We start from the raw sequence: 27,728 nt of genomic DNA, 5'->3' as shown, positions 1-27,728 counted from the left end.
CTGGGTCCCTCACTGACTTAAACTTAGAGAGGTATTAAACATTTTTTTTTTTTTCTCTTGGAAAAACTTATAATAACCATAATTAACCTTTTTAACTGTATAAAAGGTACAGTATAATAATTAGAAAATAAAATTGCTAGTGTGAAACTTCTTGTAGACTGCAACTTTTGGTCATGGACACAGAATTCATTGACATGAAGACAGATGTACAAGCAACATGGGCTTTGGATAACAAACCTATATTAATTACAATCTACAACATTTTTTAATTATTGCTGCACGGAGGAATTTTTCATACATTTAATTTTGAAAATAATAATAATAACAACACCTTTTTTTATATATACAAAAAAAAAAAAAAAAAAAAAGAAGAAGAAACTTTTGAGCTTCTCCATGTAAACAGATTTTTAATGGAATTGTGTGAACACTCAACACCTTTTCTGTTCATTTCAATTCTTTTTTCAACTTTTAATGTTTGATCAATATCAATTTTCAGATTTTTTTCCAAAATAGATAAAGCTGTTGTTTATCCTGTATCCAAAGAAACCACGGACAAAGCTTTCCAGGTTAATATTACTATTGTGCTGAAATATTCAGGTATTTATAATTATATATACATTTGATTTCTTTTTTCATTTTTCTTTATTTCTTAATTTATTTTGCTCTTTTTTCTGACTTCTTTTTGTGTTCTTGGTGTCTCTATGTGTGTATCATATAATATATATATATATATATCGTATGTTTGTATAGTAGGTAGGGGATATATGTACTTAATCCTTGGTGAACGATTTAATTATTTTTATTTGTAATTTATAGTTTTAAAAAGATAAAACATTATCATCTGGCTAATAATTATGATTTTGGCATATGTAAATTTTTTTTTTTCCTCCGAGAGTATATTGCATGTGTGAAGTTAAAGATTAAATTTTCAATAATACATGATCAATTTATCATTTTTTCCCTTTATTTCAAATATAAAAAATGAGTAAAACTAAAAAACTGAATTATGATTTAAAAACTGTTTTAATTTGAATTTTTAATAATAATTTCTTTGTTTATCCTTTGTCAGAGTATTTGTTTTCTGTTCTATGATATGAAGCTTAAAGAAGAAGAACCAAAAAAAAAAAAAAAAAAGTTGGAAAAAGCAATCGGAAAAAGCAACTATAAGCTTTGGATGAATTTAAAGGCTATGTCACTATTGTCCACTAATATATAGACATATATATTGTTAACGTCATGCAATGACGATTTATTGGCAACATCATAGTCCCACTTGCGTGGGCCAGTCTCATGGTCACTTTTTCTTACTCACTCATTTCTACTCATTCAACTCTTATCGGACAATATTTTATTATGTAATAATATATTACGTGCCATATCTATACACATGTCCACATGCAATAAATAACGTACAGCACTTTATTGCATTTCTTCATAGTATTATATTGTTCCTTTAATAATGAATTTTCAAATACATTTGTCTTCAACAAATTTTTTTTCACTCATTAGTGATTTTCAATAAAACAATAATTACAAATTTTTAGAATTTTTATTTATTAAAAAAAAAATTTGGCTAATTAGACCAACATTAAAAGATGTGGAGAAGCTAATTTGAACCATGCTCGACCGTATAAGTGGACTTTATGAACCAATATCACTTTTTCATAAAATATATCATTTAATATTTAATATAAATAAATTAAATTATGGCTTTGAATTTATAAAAAAAAATATTATCCACATTCCATTTAAATTAAACCAACCTTTCTCTAGAAATGATTAAAATGAATTTGTTCCAAAGTTTACTCTCCAGGCCACCAAAAAAAAAAAAAAAAAAAAAAAAAAAAAAAACAAAAAGAAAAAGAAAAAAGAAACGAGTAGCTTTCTGCAATTGTTGACTATTATTTATTTAATTAAATTTATGATTTCTTTTCTTTTTTTATATAATAATAAATTAAGACCATATGCAATCATTAAAAAAATAAAGAAAAGTCCATTTGAGGTCAAGCTTAGTACGAACAAAACCTTTTTGTCCAAATAACTTCGTCTGCAAGCACTGAGAGGTTCTTTACTTTTCCAACATTTTCTTATTTCCTGGATTCTGTATCAGCAATTCTGATTGATCAAAATGACATTCTTTTTATCTTGAAGAAAAAGCTACAAAAGGGTATGACACTAAGGGGAGCTAATGTATATTTCTTTCTTCAAATACATTCATAGTGCTTGTACTTAAGATTCCTAGACTGCTTTCATGTTTGTTTCCTTAAAGAAATTGAGATTCCTTTGTAGCTAGGAAAACCCATTTCTTTGTTCCCCTTTATTAAAAATGGATGGTTTTGAAATGGGCTTTTAACGTTGTGTTTGTTTGTACTGTGAAGAAAAAAAGGAAAGAGACAATGATGGAGGAGGAAGTTTCAGACAAGAGAAAGAAAGCTAACAGAGACCCTTTCACTGATATTGTGTTTTCTTGGTCCGTAGAGGATATTTTCAATGAAAATCTTTATCAGAATCAGGTTTTTTGGATCTATCTTTTTGCCCATTATGTTAATTTATTTTCTTAGCTTTTGGGTTTCTTGGATGGATAGTATATGATCGTTGTGTTGCTGCCTATATAAAAAAAAAATAATAATGTTTTGGCATTTTGTGTTTAATATGGCACAGATATCGAGTTTGATGTTCGGTGAAAAAATGAGTTGGATGATTATAATTTGGTTGTTTCAATCAAGTATGGTTTTACTTTGTGAGCAAGACCCCTGATAAATTCAAGCCCATTTCTGCTTTGTAGTTCTGTTTTCCTTAGGGACATGGTTACTAAGCTCCTGGGTTTTGATTATGTTAATGAAGTTAAATAGGCAAAGAATTTTACATGTTTATATGTTCACTTACATAAACCTTTTATGCAAATGCTTAAATTTTAATCTTTATTATTATTAAACCATTGATAACTTAGTTACAGAGTCTATGTTTGTACTTGAATATATGTCAGTGTAGTGCTTATCGTCTCAAATTTTTTGATGCTTTAAATGTTCTCCATTAATCTATTGATTCCCTCAACTCACTTGTTTTGAATCTGTCAAGCATTATAAAGAAATTACTTTGATAATCAATGGACTGCCTTGATATTTAATCATATTAACAATGCCAAGCATGTTGAGCATGGAAATATGCTTTGTCCAACAGTGGCTTTGAAGTATTTAAAACATGTAATCTGAAGGCTTTGCACTGGGTACATTGTAATCAAATTTATTTATAGTGATAATGCTTAGAGGAACAATGAAGTATGAAATTGTCTACATCTTGGCTGGATTCCTTTGGGCTCATAAGCTGGTATTTGATGCCTCATGCTGGTTGAGGCATCTTTATGGTTTTAGTTTGTTTTAAAGTATAGTTCTTGTTCTAAGTGAAAAGTGGAATTGCACTGTCAGTTTCCTCTTATAACTTCCTGTTTTAAAATTCCTATTGATGCTCTTTAATTTGCTGTACTTCCTGAGATTAAAACTTCCTGTTTTAAGATTCTTTTATTGTCCTTTTGGTTGTGTTTTGTGACTCATTTTGAATATGTTTTCAGTGAGACACCTATAAACTAATTGAGTGTTATCACCTTTTCCCATGTCTTCTACTGATAATATTGTACAAGTTCCATTTATTTCTAAGAAGCTTTTGATTCCTGAACTGAAGCTTCATTTTCTAGGTGGAAAGAATTCCTGAATCCTTTAAATCGGTTCAGCATTATTTTGGGTCTTATGCCTACCCCTTATTGGAAGAAACTCGAGCAGAATTGCATTCGAGTATGGATATTATATGGAATCAACCTTTTGCTGAAGTAATTTCTTTTGAAGAATCCAAGCCATATGGAACCAAAATATACAAAGTAAAGGTTGATTCTTGGCGGAATAGATTCTCCGAACGTGGCAAGGAGCCTTACAAAACTTTGCCTGGAGATGTTTTCATTTTAGCAGATGCTAAACCAGAAACTGTTTCTGACTTGCAAAGGGCTGGCAGGTCATGGGCATTTCTTTCAGTGACTAAAATCGCAGATGATGATAATGAGGATGGTTTAAGTTCTACCTTTTTCAAAGTCAAAGCATCAAAAGAGTTTGAACTTGACAATGAGATGCGGTCATCTCTGTTTGTAATTTTCTTGGGAAACCTTACCCCAAACAGAAGAATATGGAAGGCACTGCATATGTTTAAAAATTTGAAAGTTGTTGAGAAAGTTCTTCGCCCTGATTCTATGGTAAGATAAATAATGATGATACTTTCTAACTTATTCAGTTGAGTTAGCATTTAGCAATTCATTTAACACGGGATTTTTCCATTAAGGATATAAAAAAATTTCATGATCAAGTGGATATGAAATAACACTCACCTTGACTAGATTATTTAAATACTGTGTAAGATTATTATTGTTTTGTGCTGATACTCTGGATATTACAGTAATTGCATAAGATGTTTTGCCTCTTCTGTGGTTGGAAGAAATAACAAACAAACTAACAGAGAAACGTATTGCTTTTACTGAGTTATAAGAGAAATTTATGAATTTTGTATCAAAAATTCAATTAAAGAACAGAAGTGTGTTGTGTAGGTAGATAAATATACAAATAAACAAAAAGATGTTCGTGCATTATTGGCATTGTTGATAATTTGTCTGAAAATTTATGCTTGATTACAGGTTGAAGAAAAATGTAATTACTATTCTGAAAAGGGTCATGGCTTTTGGGATGTGAAGCTGGTTGAGAATATAGAGTCTAAATTGAATGAGTCCCAAACTGAAGCAGTTCTTTCCTGTCTCAGCAAGATACACTATGAGAATGAATCTGCCTTCGAACTTATTTGGGGTCCCCCTGGGACAGGGAAGACAAAAACTACTGCTACACTTCTTTTTACTCTCTTGGCAATGAAGTTTAGAACTCTCATTTGTGCCCCTACGAATGTTGCAATAACTGAAGTGGCTTCCCGTGTTGTGAAGGTGGTATGTGATGCGGAGCCTGATGCTTTGTTTTGTTCACTGGGTGATATTCTTCTGTTTGGAAATAAGGAGCGGCTCAAAGTTGGTTCAGATATTCAAGATATATATTTGGATTATCGTGTCCAGAAGATTGCTGAATGTTTAGGTTCACACAGTGGTTGGAGGCATTGTTTTGGTTCCATGATAAATTTTCTTGAATATTGTGTTTCCCAGTACCATATTTTCTTGGAAAATGAGATGATTAAAGAGAGTGAGCAGAGCACTGAATGTGATATCAAAGAGAAGGGAAGTACAAGTAAAGCAATAGTTAAGTCATTTCGTGAGTTTGTAAGAGAGAGATTTGTTTCTATGGCAGTACCTCTTAGGCACTGCGTTTCCGTAATCTGTACTCATATGGGCAAAAGTTACATTTCGGAACAATGTTACCAAAACATGGAATCCCTTATTGTCTCACTTGACTCTTTTGAAAAAATGATATTTAAAAAAAATGTGGCTTCTAAAGCACTGGAAGAGTGTTTTTCTCAAACAGATGCAGTTGAAGATTTCCCTGATACATTTGAATATGAGCAATCTCTTCTCTGTATTAGGAGAAGTGAATGCCTCTTGCTTTTGAGAACTCTTAAGTGGTTTCTTGGTGGACTCACCTTCCCAAATTTCAGGAGCCAGGAATCAATAAAGGAATTCTGTTTTCAAAGAGCTTCGTTAATATTTTGCACGGCTTCTACTTCATATAAGTTGCATAAAATGGCAATGGAACCATTGAGAGTTTTGGTTATTGATGAAGCTGCACAGTTGAAAGAGTGTGAGTCAACCATACCCCTGCAACTTCGTGGTATAAAGCATGCTATTCTTGTTGGTGATGAATGCCAATTACCAGTAATGGTTCAAAGCAAAGTATGTAGACGTTATTTTTTTCATTTTGCCTATTCTTCACTTTGTCGGCTGTCAATTTTTACTCCAGTGTTTTTTTTTTTCTTTCTTTTCTCTTTTCTCTCTTTTTTTTTTTTTTTTTTGTGGTATAGATTGAATATCTATTATTTTGTTTTCTTTTTATAGATTTCTGATGAAGCTGGTTTTGGAAGAAGTTTGTTTGAGAGGTTGAGCTCACAGGGTTGTGCAAAACATCTGCTAAATATGCAGTACAGAATGCATCCATCAATAAGTTTATTCCCAAATTTGAAATTCTATGATAACCGGATTGTAGATGCACCTATTGTTCGAAGGAGAAGCTACGAAATACAGTGCCGGCAGGGGTCAATGTATGGTCCTTACTCCTTTATAAATGTAATTGGTGGAAGACAGGAGAAGGATGATGATGGACGTAGTTCGAGAAATATGGTTGAGGTAGCAATCGTATTGAAAATACTGCAGAATCTCTACAGAGGTATGTCTATACTCAATGTCCATTTCAAGATGTAGTAATGATTATTTCTTCTTTTGTTTCAATCATTCCTTCTTGCCTTTTGCAGCATTGGCTGTTTCAGAACATAAACTCAGTATTGGTGTTGTGTCACCCTATGCTGCTCAAGTGGTTGCAATTCAGGATCGACTTGGGGGAAAGTACGATAACATGGACAGATTTCTTGTGAAAGTAAAGACAATTGATGGATTCCAGGGTGGAGAGTATGATATAATAATAATATCATCTGTAAGGTGTAATAGTTTCCAATCAGTAGGTTTCATATCCAAACCTCAGAGAATGAATGTTGCGCTGACAAGAGCTAGGTACAGCTTAATGTAAACTTTTTCTAGAACTTTTAAATTCTTTGCAACAGTGTTGTTACTATATAGTTACTCTTTGATATGTCTCCAGGCATTGTCTATGGATTTTGGGTAATGAAAGAATCTTAGTTGGTAGTCAAACTGTTTGGAGAGATTTAGTTCTCGACGCACAGAAGCGCAATTGTTTCTTCAATGCTGATGATGACAAAGATTTGGCCAAGGCTATATTAGATGTCAAAAAAGAGTTTGATCAGCTCGATGATTTACTTAGTGGAAATAGTATGCTTTTCGAGAATTCGAGATGGAAGGTATAGCCTTGTATAGTTTAGTGTTTATTTTTCTTGTCTCTGCATCCTCTGAATTTTATTATATATGGATCGTTTAAGGTTTTATGGTTTATATTTGATGATTTTCTTGTCCTGTCTCAATTCCATGTCTTTAGGTTCAATTCAGTGATAACTTTCTCAAGTCATTCAAAAAACTGACATCTGCGCTGATAAAAAAGTCAGTTTTAAACCTTTTACTTAAGCTCTCCAGTGGCTGGAGACCTAAGAAGCGGAATATAGACTCAGTTTGTGGAAGCTCCATGCAGATGATGAAGCAATTTAAAGTTGAAGGTCTTTATGTTGTTAGTACAACTGACATTGTAAAGGATTTGAGGTTTATGAGGTTTATACAAGTTTTGAAGATCTGGGATCTATTGCCTATGGAGGATATACCAAAATTGATAAAACGCCTGGAAAGTATTTTTTGTAAATACACTGATGACTTCATCAATCTCTGCAATGAAAAATGTCTTGAGGGGTACATTGCTTTGCATTCTAGGATCAATGAATTCTTGCTGCTAAATCTATACAAAAGAACTTTATATTCATTATTGCTTTCCTATTAAGTTGTTAATTTTTCCATTTTGTATTTTGCTCACAGAAATTTGGAAGTACCCAAGAGCTGGTCACCCTCTGTGGATATTGTCCGATTTAAAGATATGAGCATCAATGAAACTGGAAATGATCAAGCTGGTGCCCCTTCGGATGGTAGAAGTTATGATGAGAATTCAAAGGCCAGTGAGAGTCTGTTGTTCATGAAATTCTACTCCTTATCATCAGTTGCAGTGAACCACTTGATGTCTGACCATGATGGTAGGGAATTAGATCTCCCATTCGAAGTGACTGACCAAGAAATGGAGATTATACTTTTTGATAGAAGTAGCTTCATTCTTGGACGTTCTGGTACTGGGAAAACTACTACGTTGACAATGAAGTTATTTCAGAAAGAAAAATTGCACCAAATGGCTAATGAAGGATTCTATGGACTCGAGAGCAATTCAGTTGGACATGGTATTCAGGATAATGATGCCAAGGAAAGCTCAATGGAGACTGGAGGAACTGTTTTGCGCCAGCTCTTTGTGACAGTGAGTCCTAAGCTATGTTTCACTGTGAAGCAACATGTTTCCCACTTGAAAAGGTGTGTTGAATACGAATATCCAAGTAAATGGTAACCTTTATATGCTGCCTAGTCTTGTCATAGACTCGTAGTTGGTAGAACTTATAAATATGCATTACGTGTGCATTTATATGATTAAGAAATTTTTATTCTGTCTTTAATTTTCCCCCCCACATTTCTTTTATGCTTTTTTAATCAACCATACAATCTTAGAATTCGCTATAATCTGTTAAAAGATTTTTGAGTTTTGATGTTTAGATGTTTAAATTTTAACAAAAAGGAAAAATATATCTAAAGACTATTGAGCCTTATAAATAACAAATTAAAATTGGATAAAACAGTTTAGCATTAGTTTGTGTACTTGGAAGCATGAAAAATAAATGGTCTCTTTTTATGAAATCAATAGGAATATGAACTCAATAGTAGCATATTATCTGGAAAGACATAAGATAGAATGCCAATATATTGTCGAATTATGTAGAAAAGCTATACACAGTTTTCCTTCATGCTAAACTCTTCCTGAAATCCTGCCTGCGATGAAGATACTTACCATAGTGGTGAAAAAATTAATGACAAACTTTCTCTGATGAATGTGCTTTTTCGTTAGATTTTGTATTAAGGCTGATTTCTGTTCTTTTGTATATATCTCTGCCACGGTCATCACAGTAAATATCTTTTAGAATTATTTGTTTATATAATGTTTGCTTACTGATTCATGTTACATAATTTATGTATCTTTATGCTGTTTGTAGACCATAAAAGTGCGGTTGTGTTGGCCATTACTGGCTTCTTCCTTGTCATCTGTATCAATTGCTTTTGTACTTTATTTAATCTTGTACTTTCCTAGTTTTCCATGTGGTGGAAAATCTTCCGATGAAAGTGAATCCTCTGTTTGGGACTATATTGATGATGAAGAAAAACAATTCAAGAACATACCAGATTCTTTTGTCAATATTCCACCCAATTCGTACCCTCTTGTCATAACTTTCCATAAGTTCTTAATGATGCTTGATGGAACATTGAGTAACTCATACTTTGAAAGATTCCTCAACGTACCAGAACTTTCTAATTGTAAAATGCTAAGTTCAAGGTCAGTTATGCTACAGAACATTTTAAGGACAAAGGAAGTCAACTATGAGAGATTCAGCTCATCATACTGGCCTCATTTCAATTCGCAGTTGACAAAGAATCTTGATCCTTCCAGAGTATTTACTGAGATAATTTCATATATAAAAGGTGGCTTGAAATCCATGGAAGCAATTGATGGTAAACTCAATCGTGAGGAATATGTTTTACTGTCAAAGGGTAGGGCCTCCAGTTTAAATAAGAAAAAGAGAGAGATAATATATGATATATTTCAGAGTTATGAAAAAATGAAGATGGCGAATGGTGAATATGATCTTGCTGATTTTGTAATTGATCTCCATTTTCGACTCAGACGTGAAAGATATGAGGGTGATGGAATGGATTTTGTATATATTGATGAGGTCCAAGATCTAACAATGAGTCAAATTGCTTTGTTCAAGCATGTCTGCAGTAATGTCGAAGAGGGTTTTGTTTTTTCTGGTGATACTGCGCAAACAATTGCAAGGGGTACTGATTTCAGATTTCAAGATATAAGGAATCTATTTTACAGGAAGTTCTTTTTGCAATCAAGGATTCGTGCACAGGGTGAAAGAAATGAAAAGGGACATATCTCAGAGATTTTCCAGTTAACTCAAAATTTCCGTACCCATGCTGGTATACTGAAATTATCTCACAGCATTATAGAACTTATTTATCGTTTCTTTCCTAGTTGCATTGATAAATTAAAGCCTGAAAGCAGTCTGATATACGGGGAAGCTCCAATTTTACTTGAATCCGGGAACGATGAAAATGCAATCATAAAAATCTTTGGAAATCCTGAAAGCGTTAGTGGGAAGATTGTTAGTTTTGGTGCTGAGCAGGTGATACTGGTAAGAGATGACAATGCGCGCAAGGAAATTTCAAATTATGTTGGGAAGCAAGCTCTTGTTCTAACCATACTTGAATGCAAGGGCCTTGAGTTTCAGGTGAACTCAAAATGTCATTTGGTTGGATTTTTTATTTGCTAATTTCCATGTTCAGTCCATTGCTTTGAGTTATTACTAATGAAAGCTCTAGTTGGTGAAGTTATATGCTCTCCATGACCCATACTCATGCTTCATCCACTGCTTTCTTTTTCTTCATTTACCTATAAAAATTTAAAATAATTTATATTTTGGATTGTCTATGCAATATTATTTTTAGTTGCCTAATGCCACAGTGCAAAATTATGAGTAAATTGCTATCATGCTATGTTTATCTAGTTGTTCAGTACACACCATACATTAGATTCAAATTAGTTCTACCTAGTACACTTAATCTATCTCTTGTTTTTTATTTCTTTTATAGGATGTATTGTTGTACGATTTTTTTGGCTCATCACCTCTTACGAATAAGTGGAGGGTGATATATGAATATATGAAGGAACAAGATCTCCTTGATTCCGATTCACCTAGTTTTCCACATTTCAATGAGTCTAAACACAATATCCTGTGCTCTGAACTGAAGCAATTATATGTTGCTGTTACACGTACAAGGCAGAGGTTGTGGATTTGTGAGACTTCAGAATTCTCCAAACCTATGTTTGACTATTGGAAGAAGAAGTGTCTTGTACAAATTATGCAATTGGATGATTCACTTGCTCAGGCAATGCAAGTTGCAAGCAGTCCCGAGGAGTGGCGATCGCGGGGTATCAAGGTTTGTTTAGTTATTTATTGTTGTCCTGTTCCTGGTTCTGTTTGAACGTTGATATTGTTTTTATTGGCAACTTTATTCTTATCAATGTTGTCAAACTCATTGTTGAGATTTTTTTTTTTTTTTCTTTTGACTTTGTATTCTTATTGTTTAGTTACATAGAATCGTATATTCCTTAACATTTAAAACTGAGCCTTTATTTTTTTTTTTATTATTATTATTATTATTTTTAACCTTTTAAGTAAAATTAGTGTTTTAATATTTCAAAGCCTACCAGAAGCGGTTTCTGTTAATCTAGTTTGCTGCATGTGTAAGATCTACTCTTAGTGGCTTGATTGGATGGGCATACACATGAGGGTAGTGCAGGTGCATGTTTAAGTTAGCTTGATATACCTAATCAGGTCCTTTTCCGAACAACTAAGGCTTGAAATTTTGCAGGGATTTGCTTTAACCCATTATTTTCAGAACAGTTGCAGTTGCAGATATTGGTTTCTGTATTTTCAATTCTTCTAGCTATAGTTTTAGGGAAGCATGAATTGTGTTCTGAAGCAGAATTTTATTTTTGATGACATTATCAATCTTGTAAATGCTAACACTTTGCTTTCTAACAGCTATATTCCGAGCATAACCATGAAATGGCCACAATGTGCTTTGAACGAGCTGGTGACACTTACTGGGAAAGAAGATCCAAAGCTGCTGACCTTAAATCGATGGCTGATTGGATGCGCATTTCAAATCCTGAAGTAGCTAATTCCATCCTGAGGGAAGCTGCTGAAATATTTGATGCCATAGGCAAGGCAAATTCTGCTGCGAGATGTTTTTATGATCTAGGAGAATATGAAAGAGCAGGTATGACTTTATAATGGAAGTTGACAGTAACTTAACCTCATTGATGTATATTTGAGTGTATTTTTATGTGCTTCACTCTGTGATATAAAATATTGCATCCAGCTTCTTCCTTACCATTGGGAGTTGTATAGCCTTCTTACTAATTATATCCAGCCTGAGCTTATTTCCTACTTATTCATTAGTCTGGAACTTATTCATAGTTTAAGTTTCTTGGCAGCTGTAGGCATCCGTTGGGTGCTGATTATTGATAGTTTTTCTGTTTGCAAAATGTTATTCCTTGCTGGAGTTACCATTTTCTTCTGGTTTTTTGAAACTTTAAATTATTTTTGTGATTTCTGATTGCTTCAGGTAGGATTTATATGGAAAAATGTGGTGAGTCTGAGCTGGGAAGAGCTGGAGAATGCTTTACTCGTGCAGAATGCTATGAGCTTGCTGCGGAGGTGTATGCCAGGGGAGATATACTACTTGAGGTAGATCTGATTGGTAAGGCTGGGAATTTTAGAGAAGCAGCAACACTAATACTTTTGTATGTGCTTGCCAACTCCCTTTGGTCCCGTGGTAGCAAAGGTTGGCCCTTAAAGCAGTTTAAACAGAAACAAGAGCTTTTAGCAAAAGGGAAGTCATTTGCTAAGAATGACAGTGACAACTTTTATGAGTTGTTTTGCGTAGAAGCTGATATTATTGCAAATGAGCAGAGTAACTTGCAATTAACGAAGAATCAAATGAAGGCTTCTCAGATGCACAAGAGCATTACTGCTGAAATGCTATGCGTTCGGAAAATTTTGGATGGTCATCTGTCTTCAAGTGTTCCAAAATATATCTTTGAAGAAGAATTGGTGTTCAATCTTACTGAGCATTCAGAAACTATGATTTCTAAGAATCAAGTCTCTCTTGAATCAATGGTTTACTTTTGGAACATTTGGAAGGAAAAGATAGTTGGAGTATTTGAATATCTTGTTCATCTCGAGTCAGAAGATGTTAATGAAAACGAAAGTTTTGGAGAATTCTGTTTGAATTTTTTAGGGGTCCGGAGGCAGTTTGATAATCTGAATACCAGCTATATTCTGCTCCATTCTGATGCTGATTGGGTGAGAGATGTCAACATGAGGCATTTTAAAAATAATGGGAAGTTTGTTTCTATTGGTGTTCATCAGTTGGCTTCTGCTGCTCAGAGCTACTGGAGTTCAGAGTTGCTTTTTGTTGGAATTAAGATTTTGGAAAAGCTTCAAGCAATATATGACTTCCCAGTTAAAATTTCCGATATACCATTCTGTAAAAGCAGGGCTCTTACCCATATCTATGAAGTTGCAAAATTTCTTTTTGAGTCCAAATTTCTGAAGAAAAGATATCATGATGCTGGTAAACTGCAGAAATCCATTAGTCTGTCAACTGAGCAATTTTTTGGCTACGTCTTTCCTCTTGATTGGAGGAAGTCATTGAGAGAGAATATGGTATTGCTCAGAGGAATGGATATTTCCAAATGTTTACTTGAAGAATTAATAGTTGAGAATATCAACTCAAAGAACAAGCTTTCTTATGGTCAAATTGGGAGGATTGCAATGATTACTCTTGGTTCTGGCAAGCTGAAAAAAGAATCATGTGGGAAGATTTTACAGAAGTTGGGCAATGATTCCCCGTGGAAGGTCTTTTTTGAGATTTTATGTTCGGATACCAGTGAAAAAGAAAGCAAGGGACCTCTTATTTGCAGTTTCAATGAAGCTTTATTTCATACATATGGAGGAAATTGGAGGGCTGAATATGATTACATATCACCTGGCTGTTTTGTGTATCTTGTTGACCACCTTCTAATTCGGGTATCTTGCTTCCGGGGTAACTTTTTCACTACAAAGTCATCATTTGTTGAATGGCTCATGGAATGTGGCGAAGATACCAAATCAAGTCCCTACAGATGGGCTGATGTGAAACAATCTTTTGAAAATCTCCTTCAGTCTATGATCCATGTAGTTCAGCAATGCCTTTACAATAAGGGTGAAATGTTGGAATGGATTGGAAAATCTACTGAGGCGAAGGACATCTACTCACTTATTGTGTCTAGATTGGTTGTGATTGTTTGTTTGATTAATTTGAATTTTGGTATATGTCAAGATTTACTCTTAGATTTGATCAATAAAAACTACATCATTGAACATCTTCCACGGGACTTTCGTGATGCCCTTTTCCTTTTAAGGAAACGCCACCCTTTGTATACAATTGTTGTTGTGCTAGCTGAGGCATTTAAGAAGATTGGCAATGATTTGGTAGTTGTAAGTTCAGGAGAAAATTTTCCATTGCTTTTCTGTCCTGGGTCTGCCATATATGTGAATATGAATATCTTTAAATGCAAGAATGACATATTGAGGATATTGTTTCCAAGGACTATTGAAACTAAACAAGGCGAAAGGGGAGCTGCTGCTGTCGAAGCTATTGATACTCAGAAAGTGCTCTCTGAAGCCAGTTCTGCTTCACAGAAGAAATCTGAGCTTCCCCAATCAAGACTTGAGTTGGTGGCCAAACAGGAACTAAACACTCAATACAAAAACCAGGTTAACCTTTCAAATGATTGTCGCTGTGTTTGGGAAATACTTGATAGAATGAAGATAGTAGACAATGGAGGAGACCAAAGTGCTTTTCTGTCACATGCCAAAACAATTAAGGTAATATGCTTATTTTTTGTATGTATTCATTTTCCTGTACGATGTTTAACCCAAAGATAAACTGCGAATGCGAAGTGTAATAATTTTTTTTCATTTTCCAACTTTACTTCTAGGTGGATATGGAGAAATTCGTTCAGCTTTTATCTGATGGATTGACTTCAAGTTATCGGAATACTAATGATTCTGAAAAGAAAGTCATGCTCGATGAAGTGGTGACTATGACTGACGAGTTGAAACAACTTTCTAATGCATTGGATGAGAGGTTAGTGTAAATGCTCAACTTGGAGAGAAAAGAGGAGGGATTTGGAGAATAATATATTCAGAATTTCTTTTCAACAAACACACACACACACACACACACAAACATATAAAGTCTTTTATTGAACATTCTATTAGATAGCCTGTTTTTTCTTCTTCTTTTTTACTCTCTTTGCTTTTTCTTCCATCAGTGAGGTTGGACGCGATGATCAAATTACAAGGGTTGAAGAACTTTGCAACAGGCTGCAATCAAAGAGGCCAAAAATGGAGCCTATCTTAAAACAGCTTTTCGTCCTTAACAACACAAACCTCGCTGATAAGGAATCGGAGATCGAGAAAGTTGTTGCTTCTAGTGAAAAGTCTGATGAGGTTAAAACTACTTTTGTGGATGAAAGAAATGTAGATTCTCACAAGGTTGACACTGAGGCTTCTCAAGTTAATTCTGCTTCTGGAACCCCAAGTAGCAGCTCCAACACTGATAACAGAGGAAAGAGAAATAATAACAAGAATAAGAAAAAGAAGGCCAAAAAGGGAGGAAAGAAAAAATAGCCTTTTGTATATATATGGATTTTGTAGGTTGAAGATGCATACTTAAAAGAAAAGTTGTAGCATATGCAATGTGGTTAAATGTTGAAAACTTGAAAATATTATACAGCGTTTTTAGGAACAAAGTATAGATATTTGAGAGGCTTATGCTAATGCTGGAATCTGATAGCTTTTGAATTTGGTCTTTACTAAGCCTCCAAACTGTAATCTGAAACTAAATATATGCAAGGAGTATTTCATAATATATGTCACAGAGTTGAAGCTATATTTGTAGTTTTCAACAACTTTTAAACCCCGCACCGCCACCACAATATAGGTAACATGTAGGAATTAATTAATTTATTTATTTTGTTAACCGAATTGTCTGGCAACACATCATATAATCTATTTGGTATAAACCGTCACATCAACATTGGCGTGATGAGTTCCCTAAATAATTAATCCTGATAAAAATCTTCTGATTAAGGGAATTACATAAGCAAGTATCCATGTACACATATATACATACCGCATATAGAGCCATGCAATTGTAGTAGAATTTGTAGTTGAAATCATGCATATCCTTCTCAAGCTCATAAAAAGGCTAAGTCCAAATCCAAATTCTCATATTTCCACAACATACAAATATCATTGGTATATATTATTGGCACTAATTATTCTTCTTTGGCTAAATCACTTTTTTTATTTGCTAATATTCGGTCCAATTGGAATTTTTTGGCTTATTCAACAAATTTGAGTCCAAAGCCAAAATGCAATTAAATAAAATAGTGTGTAAATGAAGCTTAATTGTGATTTAAGAACAAGATTTGATTTTTATAATATTTATATATATATATATATATATATTTTTTTTTTTTTTTGCTCGGACCGATAAGGAAGCATCAGGGAAAAAAGGTGAAGAACAAATTACATGCTTTAATGGAATAGCCAACCACTAACATATAATATTTCATTTATCATAAAAGTTGAAAGCGATTCATTTTTTATGGACTGCATTGATAATGAAGAAATAAAATTCAAGAACATACCAGATTCTTTTGTCAACATTCCATCCAAATCTTACCCTTATCTTGTTATAACATTCCATATGTTTTTGATGATGCTTGATGGAACATTGAGCAACACATACTTTGCAAGATTCCTCAGTGTACGAGAACTTTCTAATTGTCAAAAACGAAGTTCAAGATCAGTTATGCTACAGACCATTTTAAGGACAAAGGAAGTCAACTATGCTACAGACCATTATTTTATCAATTTGCAATCAATTTTTAATGTGGTGCAAAACAATCAAAGTTAATATTTGATTACAACATAACAAAAAATGTTATGTTTTTGTATATATTTGTATCTCTTTATACCATAAATTAGAAATAAGTGTTGGATTTACCCCTAATGGTGCCCTCTTAGAAATATTTCCTGGGTCTGTCACTGACTTAGAGAGGGAGTAAACTTTTTTTTTTTTTTTTTTTTTTTGTCTTTTGGAAAAACTTATGATGACTATAACTAACATTTTTAACAGTAGAAAAGATACAATATAATAATTAGAAAATAAAATTGCTAGTGTGAAACTTGTTGTAGATTGCAACTTTTATTATGACAGTAAAATGGTTATAGTCATAAAATCCATTGACATGAAAACAGATGTAAAAGCAATATTGGCTTTGAATATCAGACCTATATTAATTACAATCTACAACATTTTTAATTAATTGCCGCACTCAGGAGTTTTCCATACATTTAATTTTGAAAAATAATAATAATTATAACAATTTATAAAATTTAAAAAAAAAAGGAAAAAAAAATGCTTTTGAGCTTCTCGATGTTAACAAACTTTTAATGGAGATGAGTGAACCCACAATGCCTTTTTAGCCCATTTTAATTCTTTTTCCATCTACAAAGTCTGATCAATATTAGCTTTCAGATTTCTTTCCAAATTTACCCTGCATACAGGGAAACCGTAGATAAAGCTCTGCAGGTTAATATTACTACTGTGTTGAAATATTCAGGTGTTTATAATTATATATATATATATATATGATTTCTTTTTTCACTTTTCTTCATGTCTTAATTTATTTTTCTCTTTTGCTGACCTCTTTGTGTGTTCTTGGTGTCTCTATTTGTATATTATATAATATAAATATATATATATGTATATGTATATGTACGTTTGTATTTTGTATTATATGTATGTACTTAATCTTTGGTCAACGATTTAATTATCTTTATTTGTAATTTATAGTTTTAGAAAACAAAACATTATCATCTGGTCAATAATTACGATTTTCGCATGTGTAATTTTTTTTTTTTTTTCCCTTCGAAAGTGGATTGCATGTGAAAAGTTAAGAACTAAATTTTCAATAATACATGATTAATTTATCTTTTTTCTTTCTTATCTATATCTATATAATATATAAAAGAATAACCATATGCGTCATGTGTCAGTATATGCTTCTTCCAAAAACATCTTCTTTATTTTTATTTTATTTATTATTTATTTATTACTTTACCTTTTATGTTTATACCCAAATATATATAAAATCTATTTTTGATATAACGATCAAACAATTGATAAAATGATATATGGTAATAATTTTGAAATAAATTTAAAATAAACAAAATATTTAATTTTATTTTATTTACCAAATAAGTCAAATACGTAAAATGTATTTGCATATATATAGTTTCCTTAATTAAAAATATTTTTACATGTACAAATATGGTTACATAAAAATTAATAAAGATATCTTTTTATTTCAATATAAAAACATAATATCATAAATAATAATTGTTAAACATAGCAAAATAAGATTTATTTTCAAAAACAAATTATTAGATCTTATTTTATTACAATCTAATATATGTTTTTATTATTATATTAGATGGACGGCTGAGAAATATAAGATTTTGATCAAGTATATTTGGACCAATATGGAAGACTTGGAGATCATTACCAGAGAATGCAAGTATTATCCTTTTTAAATTATATATATTTTTATTCTTATTATTATAATATTATATTATATTATATTATCTATATCTATCTATATAATATACCTTTTTTTAAAATTCCCTCCCAAAGTAGTTATTTTATTTATTATTTATTTATTTATTTATTATCTTACTTTTTATGGTTATAACCAAATATATACAAAATCAATTTTTGATATAACTATTAATAACTATCAAACAATTGAAAAAATGACATATGGTAATAATTTTGAAATAAATTTAAAATAAACAAAATATTTGATTTTATTTTATTTACCAAATAAGTCAAATACATAAAATATATTTGCATATATATAGTTTCCTTAATTAAATATATTTTAAATATTTTTACATATACAAATACAATTATATGGAAATTAATAAAAATATCTTTTTATTTCGATATAAAAACATAATATCATAAATAATAACTGTTAAATATAGCAAAATAAGATTTATTTTCAAAACAAATTATTTGATCTTATTTTATTACCATCTAATATATATTTTTATTATTATATTATATGGACGATTTAGGAATACAAGATGAATAATGTTTTTTCAATATTTTTCAAAAAATGTTTAAAATGTACTTATATATATATATATATGTTAACAAAGAAAACAAATGCTTAAAAAACTCTTAATATATAATATCTTAAAATTATGATAATATATATATATATATATATATGGTAAAGAATATTGTACTTATATATATCCATACCATCTTCTCAGCAAAAAATAAAAATACAAAATGCAAAATCAATGATAAACAATATTATATATATATATATAAATATATATATATATATACACGGAAATTCTATGGTGAGGACGGTCCGCATGAGGACCGCAGTATTAGTAACGGTTTTTTATAGTATTAACGACGGTTTTTTAGAAAATCATCACCAATACTATGAAAAGCCATCACCAATACTGTGGTCCGAATGAGGACCGTCCGCACCATAGACGGACTGTATATATATATATATATATATTTTAATAGTTTATTATGTTTATTTTATTGTAAAATAAAAATATTTTATATACAGTAATTAATAATGAAATTAATTTCTATATTTTATTATATAATAAAAAATATTCTTTTTATTTGACAATAAAAAGAATAGAAATGTTATATATATGTCTCTTTTTAAATCTAAATTATTATTAGTTAAGTTATAATAATAATAATAATAATAATGATAAATATCATTAAATTATATTATAAAGATTTAACATAGAAAAATTAATTATTTACAAAAAATTAAAAAATACATTTGAATTCCATAGATAGAAAATATTATATAAATAAATTTGAATTTGAATTAAATTATATAAATACATTTGAATTTAAATTTGAATTTGAATTTTATAGATGGAAAAAATTAAATAGATAAATATTTTATAATTTGAATTTCATAAATAATTTATTTTTTAAGGCAAAAAAAATTTTATAGGATAAATAATAATAATAAATAAGTAAGTAAATAAATATATTATATTATAAGTATTTAATATATGGAAATTAATTATTTGTAAGAAATCAAAAAATACATTTGAATTTGAATTTAAATTTCATAGATGGAAAAAATTGGATAGAAAAATTTCATAGATGAAAAAATTAGATAGTTAAACATTTTTGAATTTAAATTATATAATTGAATAATGTTATATATAGATATCAAATTTATAATTATTAACAAAATTTTATAATATAGATTGAAGAAAAAAAAAAAGATCCAAATATACTTATTATTAATAAAAAATTTAAATAGGTTTTCAAATATAATAAATTATTATAAATTATTTTTAAAATCTATTTGGTATGATTACATGTGTCGTGCATCGCATGGTTGCTAGTATTAATATAGAAAAGAAGAACCGTATGCGTCACGTGTTAACATAATCTTCTTCCAAATTCTCTTCAAACATATTTTTTTCATTTTATTTTATTTATTATCTTACATTTTTTTATGAATATAACCAAATATATATATATATATATATATATATATATATATATATAATTTTTAATATAACTATCCATAACTATCAAAATATTGATAAAATTACACATAGTAACAATTTTAAAATAAATTTAAAATAAATAAAATATTTGATTTTATCTTATTTACCACATAAGTCAAATACGTAAAATATATTTGCATATATATAGTTTCATTAATTAAATATATTTTAATCATTTTTACATATATAAATATGAGTATATAGAAATTAACAAAGATATCTTTTTATTTTAATTATAATATTATATAATATAATATTATATGTTACTGCATATCCATATAATATATAAAAATAAAAGAGTAAGTATAAAAAAATTAACACGTATCATCACAGTATTTGTTTAAATTCCCTCCAAAATTGTTAAAAAAAATACTTTTTTTTCTCTTTATTATTTATAACCCTATCAAAATATCAATCAGTATTAAAAATAACCACTATTTTAAATGATGAGACTTTTTGTTTTTGATTGGTTGTATCCAAAAATATATATTTTTATTATTATAATATTATATACTATATAAGTACATCTACATATATATGATTCCGAATTGAAATAATTAATTGAAAGGGTATAAGATTTTTTACTTTTTATTGGTTGTACCCAACATTATATTTTATTATTATTATAATATTACATTATATATGACGTTTGATTAAGAAAACTTTAATTGGGACAAAAATGTTAAAATGTATAATTATGACAAAAATATAATATTATATTTATAAAATAATAAATTAAAATGTATCTACATATATAGCATGTATTATATATATAACGTACATTAAAGTCTCTATATCTCCATATATAACGTGCATTAAAGTTTCCATATAATATTAAAGTGTATTAAATATTTTTTTCATATACAAATGTGATTATATGGAAAATAATAAAGATATTTCTTTATTTGGACATTGAAAAATTACATAAATAATATAATTTTATTTTATTAGGGAAAAAAATTTGAGATATCATTTTCAAAATATAATTGTTAAATATGGTTAAATATAATTTATATTCAAAACAAATTTTTTAATTTTATTTTGTTTACTAATTATGTCAAATATATTTTGTTATAAATTAGTAAATAAAAGTAAAAAAGTTAGTATACAAAAATGCAATATAAAAAAATGGCATGTGTCATCATAGTATTCATTTAAATTCTCCCCAAAAATTATTAAAACATGTATTAAAATCTCCATATATAATGTGCATTAAAGTTTCCATATAATATTAAAGTGTATTAATATTTTTCAATATACAAATGTGATTATATGAAAAATAATAAAGATATTTTCTTATTTGGACTTTAAAAAATTACATAAATAATATGCTTTTATTTTATTAGTGGAAAAAATTTGGAATATCCTTTTCAAATATAAATGTTAACCATGGTAAAATAAGATTTATATTCAAAACAAATTTTTTAATTTTATTTTATTTACCAAATAAGTCAAATACATTTGGTTATAAACTAGTAAATGAACCTTCCAGTTATTTAAAATTTTGATGTTCTATATTTTGGCGTTTTTTATTCTTTCATGTTCTTGTTTTGGTTATCAGAGTTTTTTTTTTGTTAATTGTTTAATTTCAATTTTTTTTCAATGGATCATAATTATGATCATCTAACCAATGAGAATCGAGGTGAACCATGCTATATAATTTTGGTTGAAGTTGAAAACATTAAATCAAAATATGCTATTTAAATTTATTGAAAGGAACAAAAGGTTTTTGAGGAAGATTCTTTACTAAATATTAATTCATCTTTAATGAGGAACAAAATTTTATTGGCTTCTTGCATTACAAGGTTCAACGATGGAAACATATGTGGTGCTTTATATAGGCTTTTTAACTTAAAATGTTTGATTTTCTTTTTTCTTTTTTTCTTTTTTCCCATTGTGGATTTAAAATTGGCCTACCCATGCATAACATCCATTTTTGCTCTCTTTATTTGGGAGGGCCTCACGCGGAAGGAATTTATTGTTTCTCACCGGCTGCAATATATGATACATAAGCCATCATCACTTCCATTTGGTATGTACTAATCAATCAATCTCATAAACCTCTAAATATATACATATATATATATATATTGGTATTGAAAACGAGAGATTTGAATTCAAATTCTCTATCTTAGAAACAGTGAAATTTTGTCATTTATGTATGTGTGTGTGTATGTATGTATGCAGTCCGTCTATGGTGCGGACGGTCCTCATGCGGACCACAGTATTGGTGACGGTTTTTTATAGTATTGGTGACGATTTTCTAAGAAACCGTCGTTAATACTATAAAAAACCGTCACTAATACTGCGGTCCTCATACGGACCGTCCTCACCATAGAATTTCCATGTATGTTTGTACGTATGTATATATGCATATAATGCAGGGAATCTAGAAAATTAAATAAAAATATTGTCATTTGTATGTATGTATGTATGTATGTATGTATGTATGCACATATGATACAGGTGAATTTAGAAAATTAAATAAAAATAAAGCTTTACTAGAGTTTATCGAGGAAATGGAGTATATGATTACAACAAGAGTCCTATGTGTCACAACCAGCGTAAAGGTAATTAAAAAATAACATATACGGCGATTAATAATTAGATTTTATATACTCATATATATTTGGATATGTAGTAAATAAAATTTTAATGTTATAATATATATATTTCAATAATAAAATTGATCTCATTATTTGATCTTCTTCAAATATATGTAACCATAAATAAATTATCTTATAAGGTAAAAATATATTCATAAGGTAAATAATAATAATAAATACAATTATATTATATTATAAGGATTTAATATAGAAAAAATAATTATTACAAGGAATCAAAAGTAAAACACCCAAATTATGATTTTTAGATAGTAATAATAAATTTAAGAATTGATTGTGGAATTAAAGAAGCTAAAATAAATTGTACTTTTATTTGTTAGAAGGTAATAAATAAATCTGAATAAGATAAATTATGCTCTTTTCAAGTAATAATTATTTTTTGAAGAAAATGAAACTTGAATAAGGCTAATTATTTATTTTGAAAATAAATATTTTTTTCCCTTGAATGAATGAGAACATAAATAAAACTAAGTTTACAATATTTAGATTGAAAATGGTGGTAACTATACATGGTTATTTTTCAAATTAATTTAAATAATAAAAGAAGAAACTTTAGTTTAAAATAACAGTTTGATTTTAGGAATTGAATAATATTGTGTCGTTATCAAAATTTAAAGATTTTCACATATAAATAGACAATGGAATAAGTAATTTTTCAAATTCCAATCAATCAAATATTAATTGTTGAATAATATTTTCTCTTCAATTTCAATTTTTATTATATTATTTTTTAATTTTCTAAAAAATTATTATTATTTTTTAAAATTATTTATTACGATTATATATCCAGTGCATCACACAAGACCAATACTAATTTTAATTATAAAATGAATAAAACTATGAAGCTTAATGATGATTCAAAAACTGTTTTAATTTGATTTTTTTAATAACAATTTATTTTTTTATCCGTGGTGAGGGTATTTGTTTTTTTATTTTATTTTTTATGATACAAAGCTTAAAGAAAAGAAAAGAAAAAAAAAAGAAAAGAAAAAGGTGGAGAAAGCAATCATAAGCTTTGGTTGAGTTTAGAGGCTATATCACTTTATCCACTACTATATATATATATATATATTATATATATTATTATTATGTATATATATTATAAAGGTCATGCAATGACGATAACATCATAGTCCCATGTAATAATATCTTACGTACTATATCTACACATATGTCCACAAGCAATACATAACATGAAGCACTTTATTGCATTTCTTTATAATATTATATAGTTTCTTAAATAATGAATTTCTAAGTACATTTGTCTTCAACAAATTTTTTCACCCATCAATGATTTTCAATAAAACAATAAATACAAATTTTAGAATTTTCGTCTATTAATTAGAGGGAAGGTTTGGGTAATTGGACCAACTTTAAAAGATGTGGGGAAGATAACTTGAACCACATACTCGACAGTGTAAATTGGACTTCATGAACCAATATCACTTTTTTATAAAATATATCATTTAATATTTAAATAATATGAATAATATTAATCTTATTTTATTACCTTAAATTTTATAATATATTCATTTTAATATCTAGAGTTTGACTTCTTTTTTTTTTTTTTTGATTTTTTGGACTTGGAATTAATTTTATTTGTTACCAATAAATAAACACCCAACAAATTTAAAACGCATGCAAACCGTCTGTTTGCTATCCTCGTAGGACCCATCGAATGGATAATAAAATGGCACGCAATCGATCCATGTGAACTTTTCTTTTAACCTCTTTCAACGGCTATATTAGGACAAGTGTGACTTATTTGAAATTTAAAAAAATATATTTCAACGGCTACATTCCTCCTCCGATTCTTCTGTTCTCGCCTCTCTTTTTCCTTCCGGTTAATCAATCACTATGCCGTAGCTGTTCTTGTTCAATCTCAGGTGTGTTCTATTTTTCAACCTTTTTCAATTTTTTTAGGCTGGAAAATCAAATCTTGAAGGTGGGTTTTGGTTTTTGTAGTACTACTGGGGTAGTCTTGTCAACTATAGTCGTTTTGCTGCGTACCGGTTTTTCCATTTGTTTCTTCAATTTTTTCCTTAAATTTGTTATCGAATTTGATTTTCTGTGGTTACCCATTTGTTGATTTTACTAATACATCCTCAACTACTACTGAAATCTGGATGCAATGCTTTCTACTCTCCGGTTTTTTAGTTTTTCTTTTCCTTGAGTTTTTTTCTTTTTTTTTTTTTTATTTAGTTGTATTTCCTTCCGTTTGTCCATGAAATTATTCATACTTTTGCGGTCTAAGTTGACAAATGATTATGAAATTTGATATTGAATAGTGTCTGAATGACTAAAAACATTATCAAACGTTGTTTTTTTCGTTCAACATTATTATCAGACATTTTACTAAGGTCCTGCCTCATAAATGTTGTGTTTTGCAAACTATGCATGTAATGCCTGCAATTAATGTAATGTGTTCCATGCCTTTTTTTTAATATTATTTAAATTGTTTGTCATGGAATAGAAGGTAATTACTGTGTATTTTTATCCAATTGTCTTGAAAGAAGATGATAATTTATGTTTTTGCCTTTGATTTGGGTTACAGTTGTCTTCTTCTCTAATGTGAAAGACTTGACCCTGGCATATTTTCTTACTTCACATCTACCATATTCTGGTCAAGGGAAGGAAGTATGTGATGCTGTAATGCCAAAATGCCTTGCCCCGCAGGTATCGCCAATACACCTCTCTCTCTTTCTCTATGGGTTGAATTGGATGCTGCTTGTATTGACATTATATCCTCTCTCTTTCTCTCTCAACTTTCATTGCTTTATTGTTGATTGCATGGCATTTAAAGAATTTTCTTTCATGTAGTTTGTTGCATTCGTCAAGAATTTTCTTTTATGTGTCCTCTGATTAACTTAAAGAAAAGAGAGGTTTGCTGATTGCTTCCGGGTGAAAATACATGTGTCTGCAGGTGGAAAGGGTGTTTCTTTATCTTTGGCATTGTCAAATGCCATAACAAACCTTGTTGGCAAGTTAAGTTGATCTCTCTAGTTCCTGTAATGTTGATAAAAATATATTATTGAAGACAGTTTCTTGATGAGAGAATAATATCGATTATGAAGGCCTCCAAACTTGTATAAATGCATCTCTATTTGTTAATATGGTTTGCAAATTATCAAATATTCTTTTTCCTTGCAAGATATTAACTGCGCTGGTAAATTTACCTATCTTTTTTTCTCTTCTTCCTCATGAACAATTTACCGTTCTTGCAAGATATTAATATGCTTCTCTTTTTGATGAACAATGGCACCACGAACCCCATGTCAGTAGTAGGGAAAGTGGGGTGGAGAAAAGAAATCAAACAGTGGATCGAACATGGAGGTAAAACTTTCTTTTCATTTGATCTCTCTCTATATCTAACTTGGCCCTGCACTCAATCATATATCACAGGATTTGGACCCATATTTTCTTGTCTCTCGAAGACAATCATGTCTTTTTTCTCGTAACCTTGACTCATCTTTTGTCTTGGTAAACACTTTACAAGTCTTGTTACCTTTCTCTTGGAATTCCTTGCAAAACATTGATCATTTAAAAATAATTACACCCCAATTTCAAATCTTCTTACTGATATTAACTGGTTCCCAACTGTTATATTACCTTGTTGCACCATCTATAATCACTTGAATCACGATCCATTTGTTGACCAGCAGTTAGATTTTTGCTCCTTCATCTGACATATTAATCTATATTTCGTTCTATGGATAGTCATACTGCTTCTTCTCTTATTGCACTATCATTCAATACTGCATGCATTAGTATGACTAATGGTAGATGGGCCCGCATTAGTATTATTTGCTCTGTATGAAGCATTTTGTCCTAAAAAATTTGGACCTTTGATCCTTGACTAACAAAACTGTGTCCCACTAGAAGATTATTCCATCTTTAAGTGTTAAATAAATTTATTCTTCATTAGAGTTATAGAAAATGAATGTTAGTTAGATCTAAGGATTTTCAGTGATCAATTAATTCAGATATATTGCATAAGTATATAAGTTGACAATTAAATTTGATTCGTTGTAATTATAAAAAGGTTCAACAGACTTAACTAAATGAGGCATATATGATATCTAAAAGTTGCAATGGACTTAACTAAAAGTTGCAGCAGAGTTAACTAATTGATTCATTGTAAATTTTGTGTTTGTGTTTTGTGTTTTACCTTTCTATTCATGGTTGCTAACTAATGCAATTTGCTTTGTAATTTGTTGTGTTGTTTGATTCTTTGAGTTTTGTTTATGATCTGTATGCATTCTTTTTACTGGTATTATGTTGTTAGTTTTGGTGTGTGTATATATATTTTTGTTCAGGGTAGGTTTGATGTATTTTTAATATTATATTGTTCACATTTGCATTTAATATTATTTCAGGGAAGTTATAGTTTCTGGACAGCAATATTCAGAGAAAGAAGCGGACATTTTGACAGGCATGACAGATATTGACGCAATTCCGTAAAATTTGGATTTGAAATTCATTTTTTGTGACACTGTGTTGTATAATAATAGGATGTATATTGATAATAATAAAAGATTAATATTTTTTGGGTTTGGGATGAAGAAGACTGCTGGAATTGCCAAGTCTCTTCCTCTATCTGCTGTGTGTGTGTTATCCTCTCTCTTCCTCGCTTTCTTTCCTTCTTCAATCCCTCTCTCTCTGCTTTCTCTTTTCTCTTTCTCTATTACTTTACTTTCCCTTTTGACTTTTTTTTTCTCTGTTTTCTCTTTTTGCTTTCTCTGTTATTTATCTCTTCTACTTTCTCTGATTAATTTTTATTTTCCCACTCTCCTCTACCTAATTTCTTCTACTATCTATGTTTAGGTTTTTTCATGCATTTTATCTTTTCATTTTCTTCTTATTACATTTCTTTTCTATTTTCTC

The 27,728-nt window shown here is 29.7% G+C and overlaps 1 protein-coding gene and 1 long non-coding RNA gene across 2 annotated transcripts; both read left to right on the top strand.

Annotated features, from left to right (window-relative positions):
- The first annotated feature begins 2,028 nt into the window (after positions 1 to 2,028).
- On the top strand, positions 2,029 to 15,442 carry LOC125418664 (uncharacterized). The gene is made up of 15 exons (XM_048462774.2): positions 2,029 to 2,167; positions 2,379 to 2,513; positions 3,692 to 4,237; positions 4,673 to 5,863; positions 6,026 to 6,353; positions 6,439 to 6,694; positions 6,783 to 6,999; positions 7,134 to 7,495; positions 7,619 to 8,155; positions 8,982 to 10,185; positions 10,547 to 10,894; positions 11,503 to 11,740; positions 12,089 to 14,394; positions 14,508 to 14,656; positions 14,844 to 15,442. Exons 2-15 carry the CDS (start codon positions 2,397 to 2,399, stop codon positions 15,199 to 15,201), a joined length of 8,157 nt encoding a protein of 2,718 aa, XP_048318731.2. The 5' UTR covers positions 2,029 to 2,167; positions 2,379 to 2,396; the 3' UTR covers positions 15,202 to 15,442.
- Positions 15,443 to 24,589: 9,147 nt separating this feature from the next.
- LOC125418794 (uncharacterized) lies at positions 24,590 to 27,440 on the top strand. Its single transcript, XR_009635280.1, has 4 exons — positions 24,590 to 24,730; positions 25,399 to 25,520; positions 25,768 to 26,177; positions 27,221 to 27,440. It is a non-coding gene; the product is annotated as an uncharacterized LOC125418794 (long non-coding RNA).
- Positions 27,441 to 27,728: the final 288 nt, after the last annotated feature.

The sequence above is a fragment of the Ziziphus jujuba genome, chromosome 12 (genome assembly GCF_031755915.1).
Source record: "Ziziphus jujuba cultivar Dongzao chromosome 12, ASM3175591v1".
In the NCBI taxonomy this organism is placed as follows: Eukaryota; Viridiplantae; Streptophyta; class Magnoliopsida; order Rosales; family Rhamnaceae; genus Ziziphus; species Ziziphus jujuba.
This window is presented reverse-complemented; position numbering and strand designations above follow the sequence as displayed.

Coding starts and splice junctions, on each gene's coding strand:
- LOC125418664 (XM_048462774.2), top strand. CDS start 2,397: ATGATGGAGGAGGAAGTTTCAGACAAGAGAAAGAAAGCTAACAGAGAC. Junction 4,238..4,672: donor TTCTTCGCCCTGATTCTATG/GTAAGATAAATA, acceptor GCTTGATTACAG/GTTGAAGAAAAATGTAATTA. Junction 11,741..12,088: donor AGGAGAATATGAAAGAGCAG/GTATGACTTTAT, acceptor TGATTGCTTCAG/GTAGGATTTATATGGAAAAA.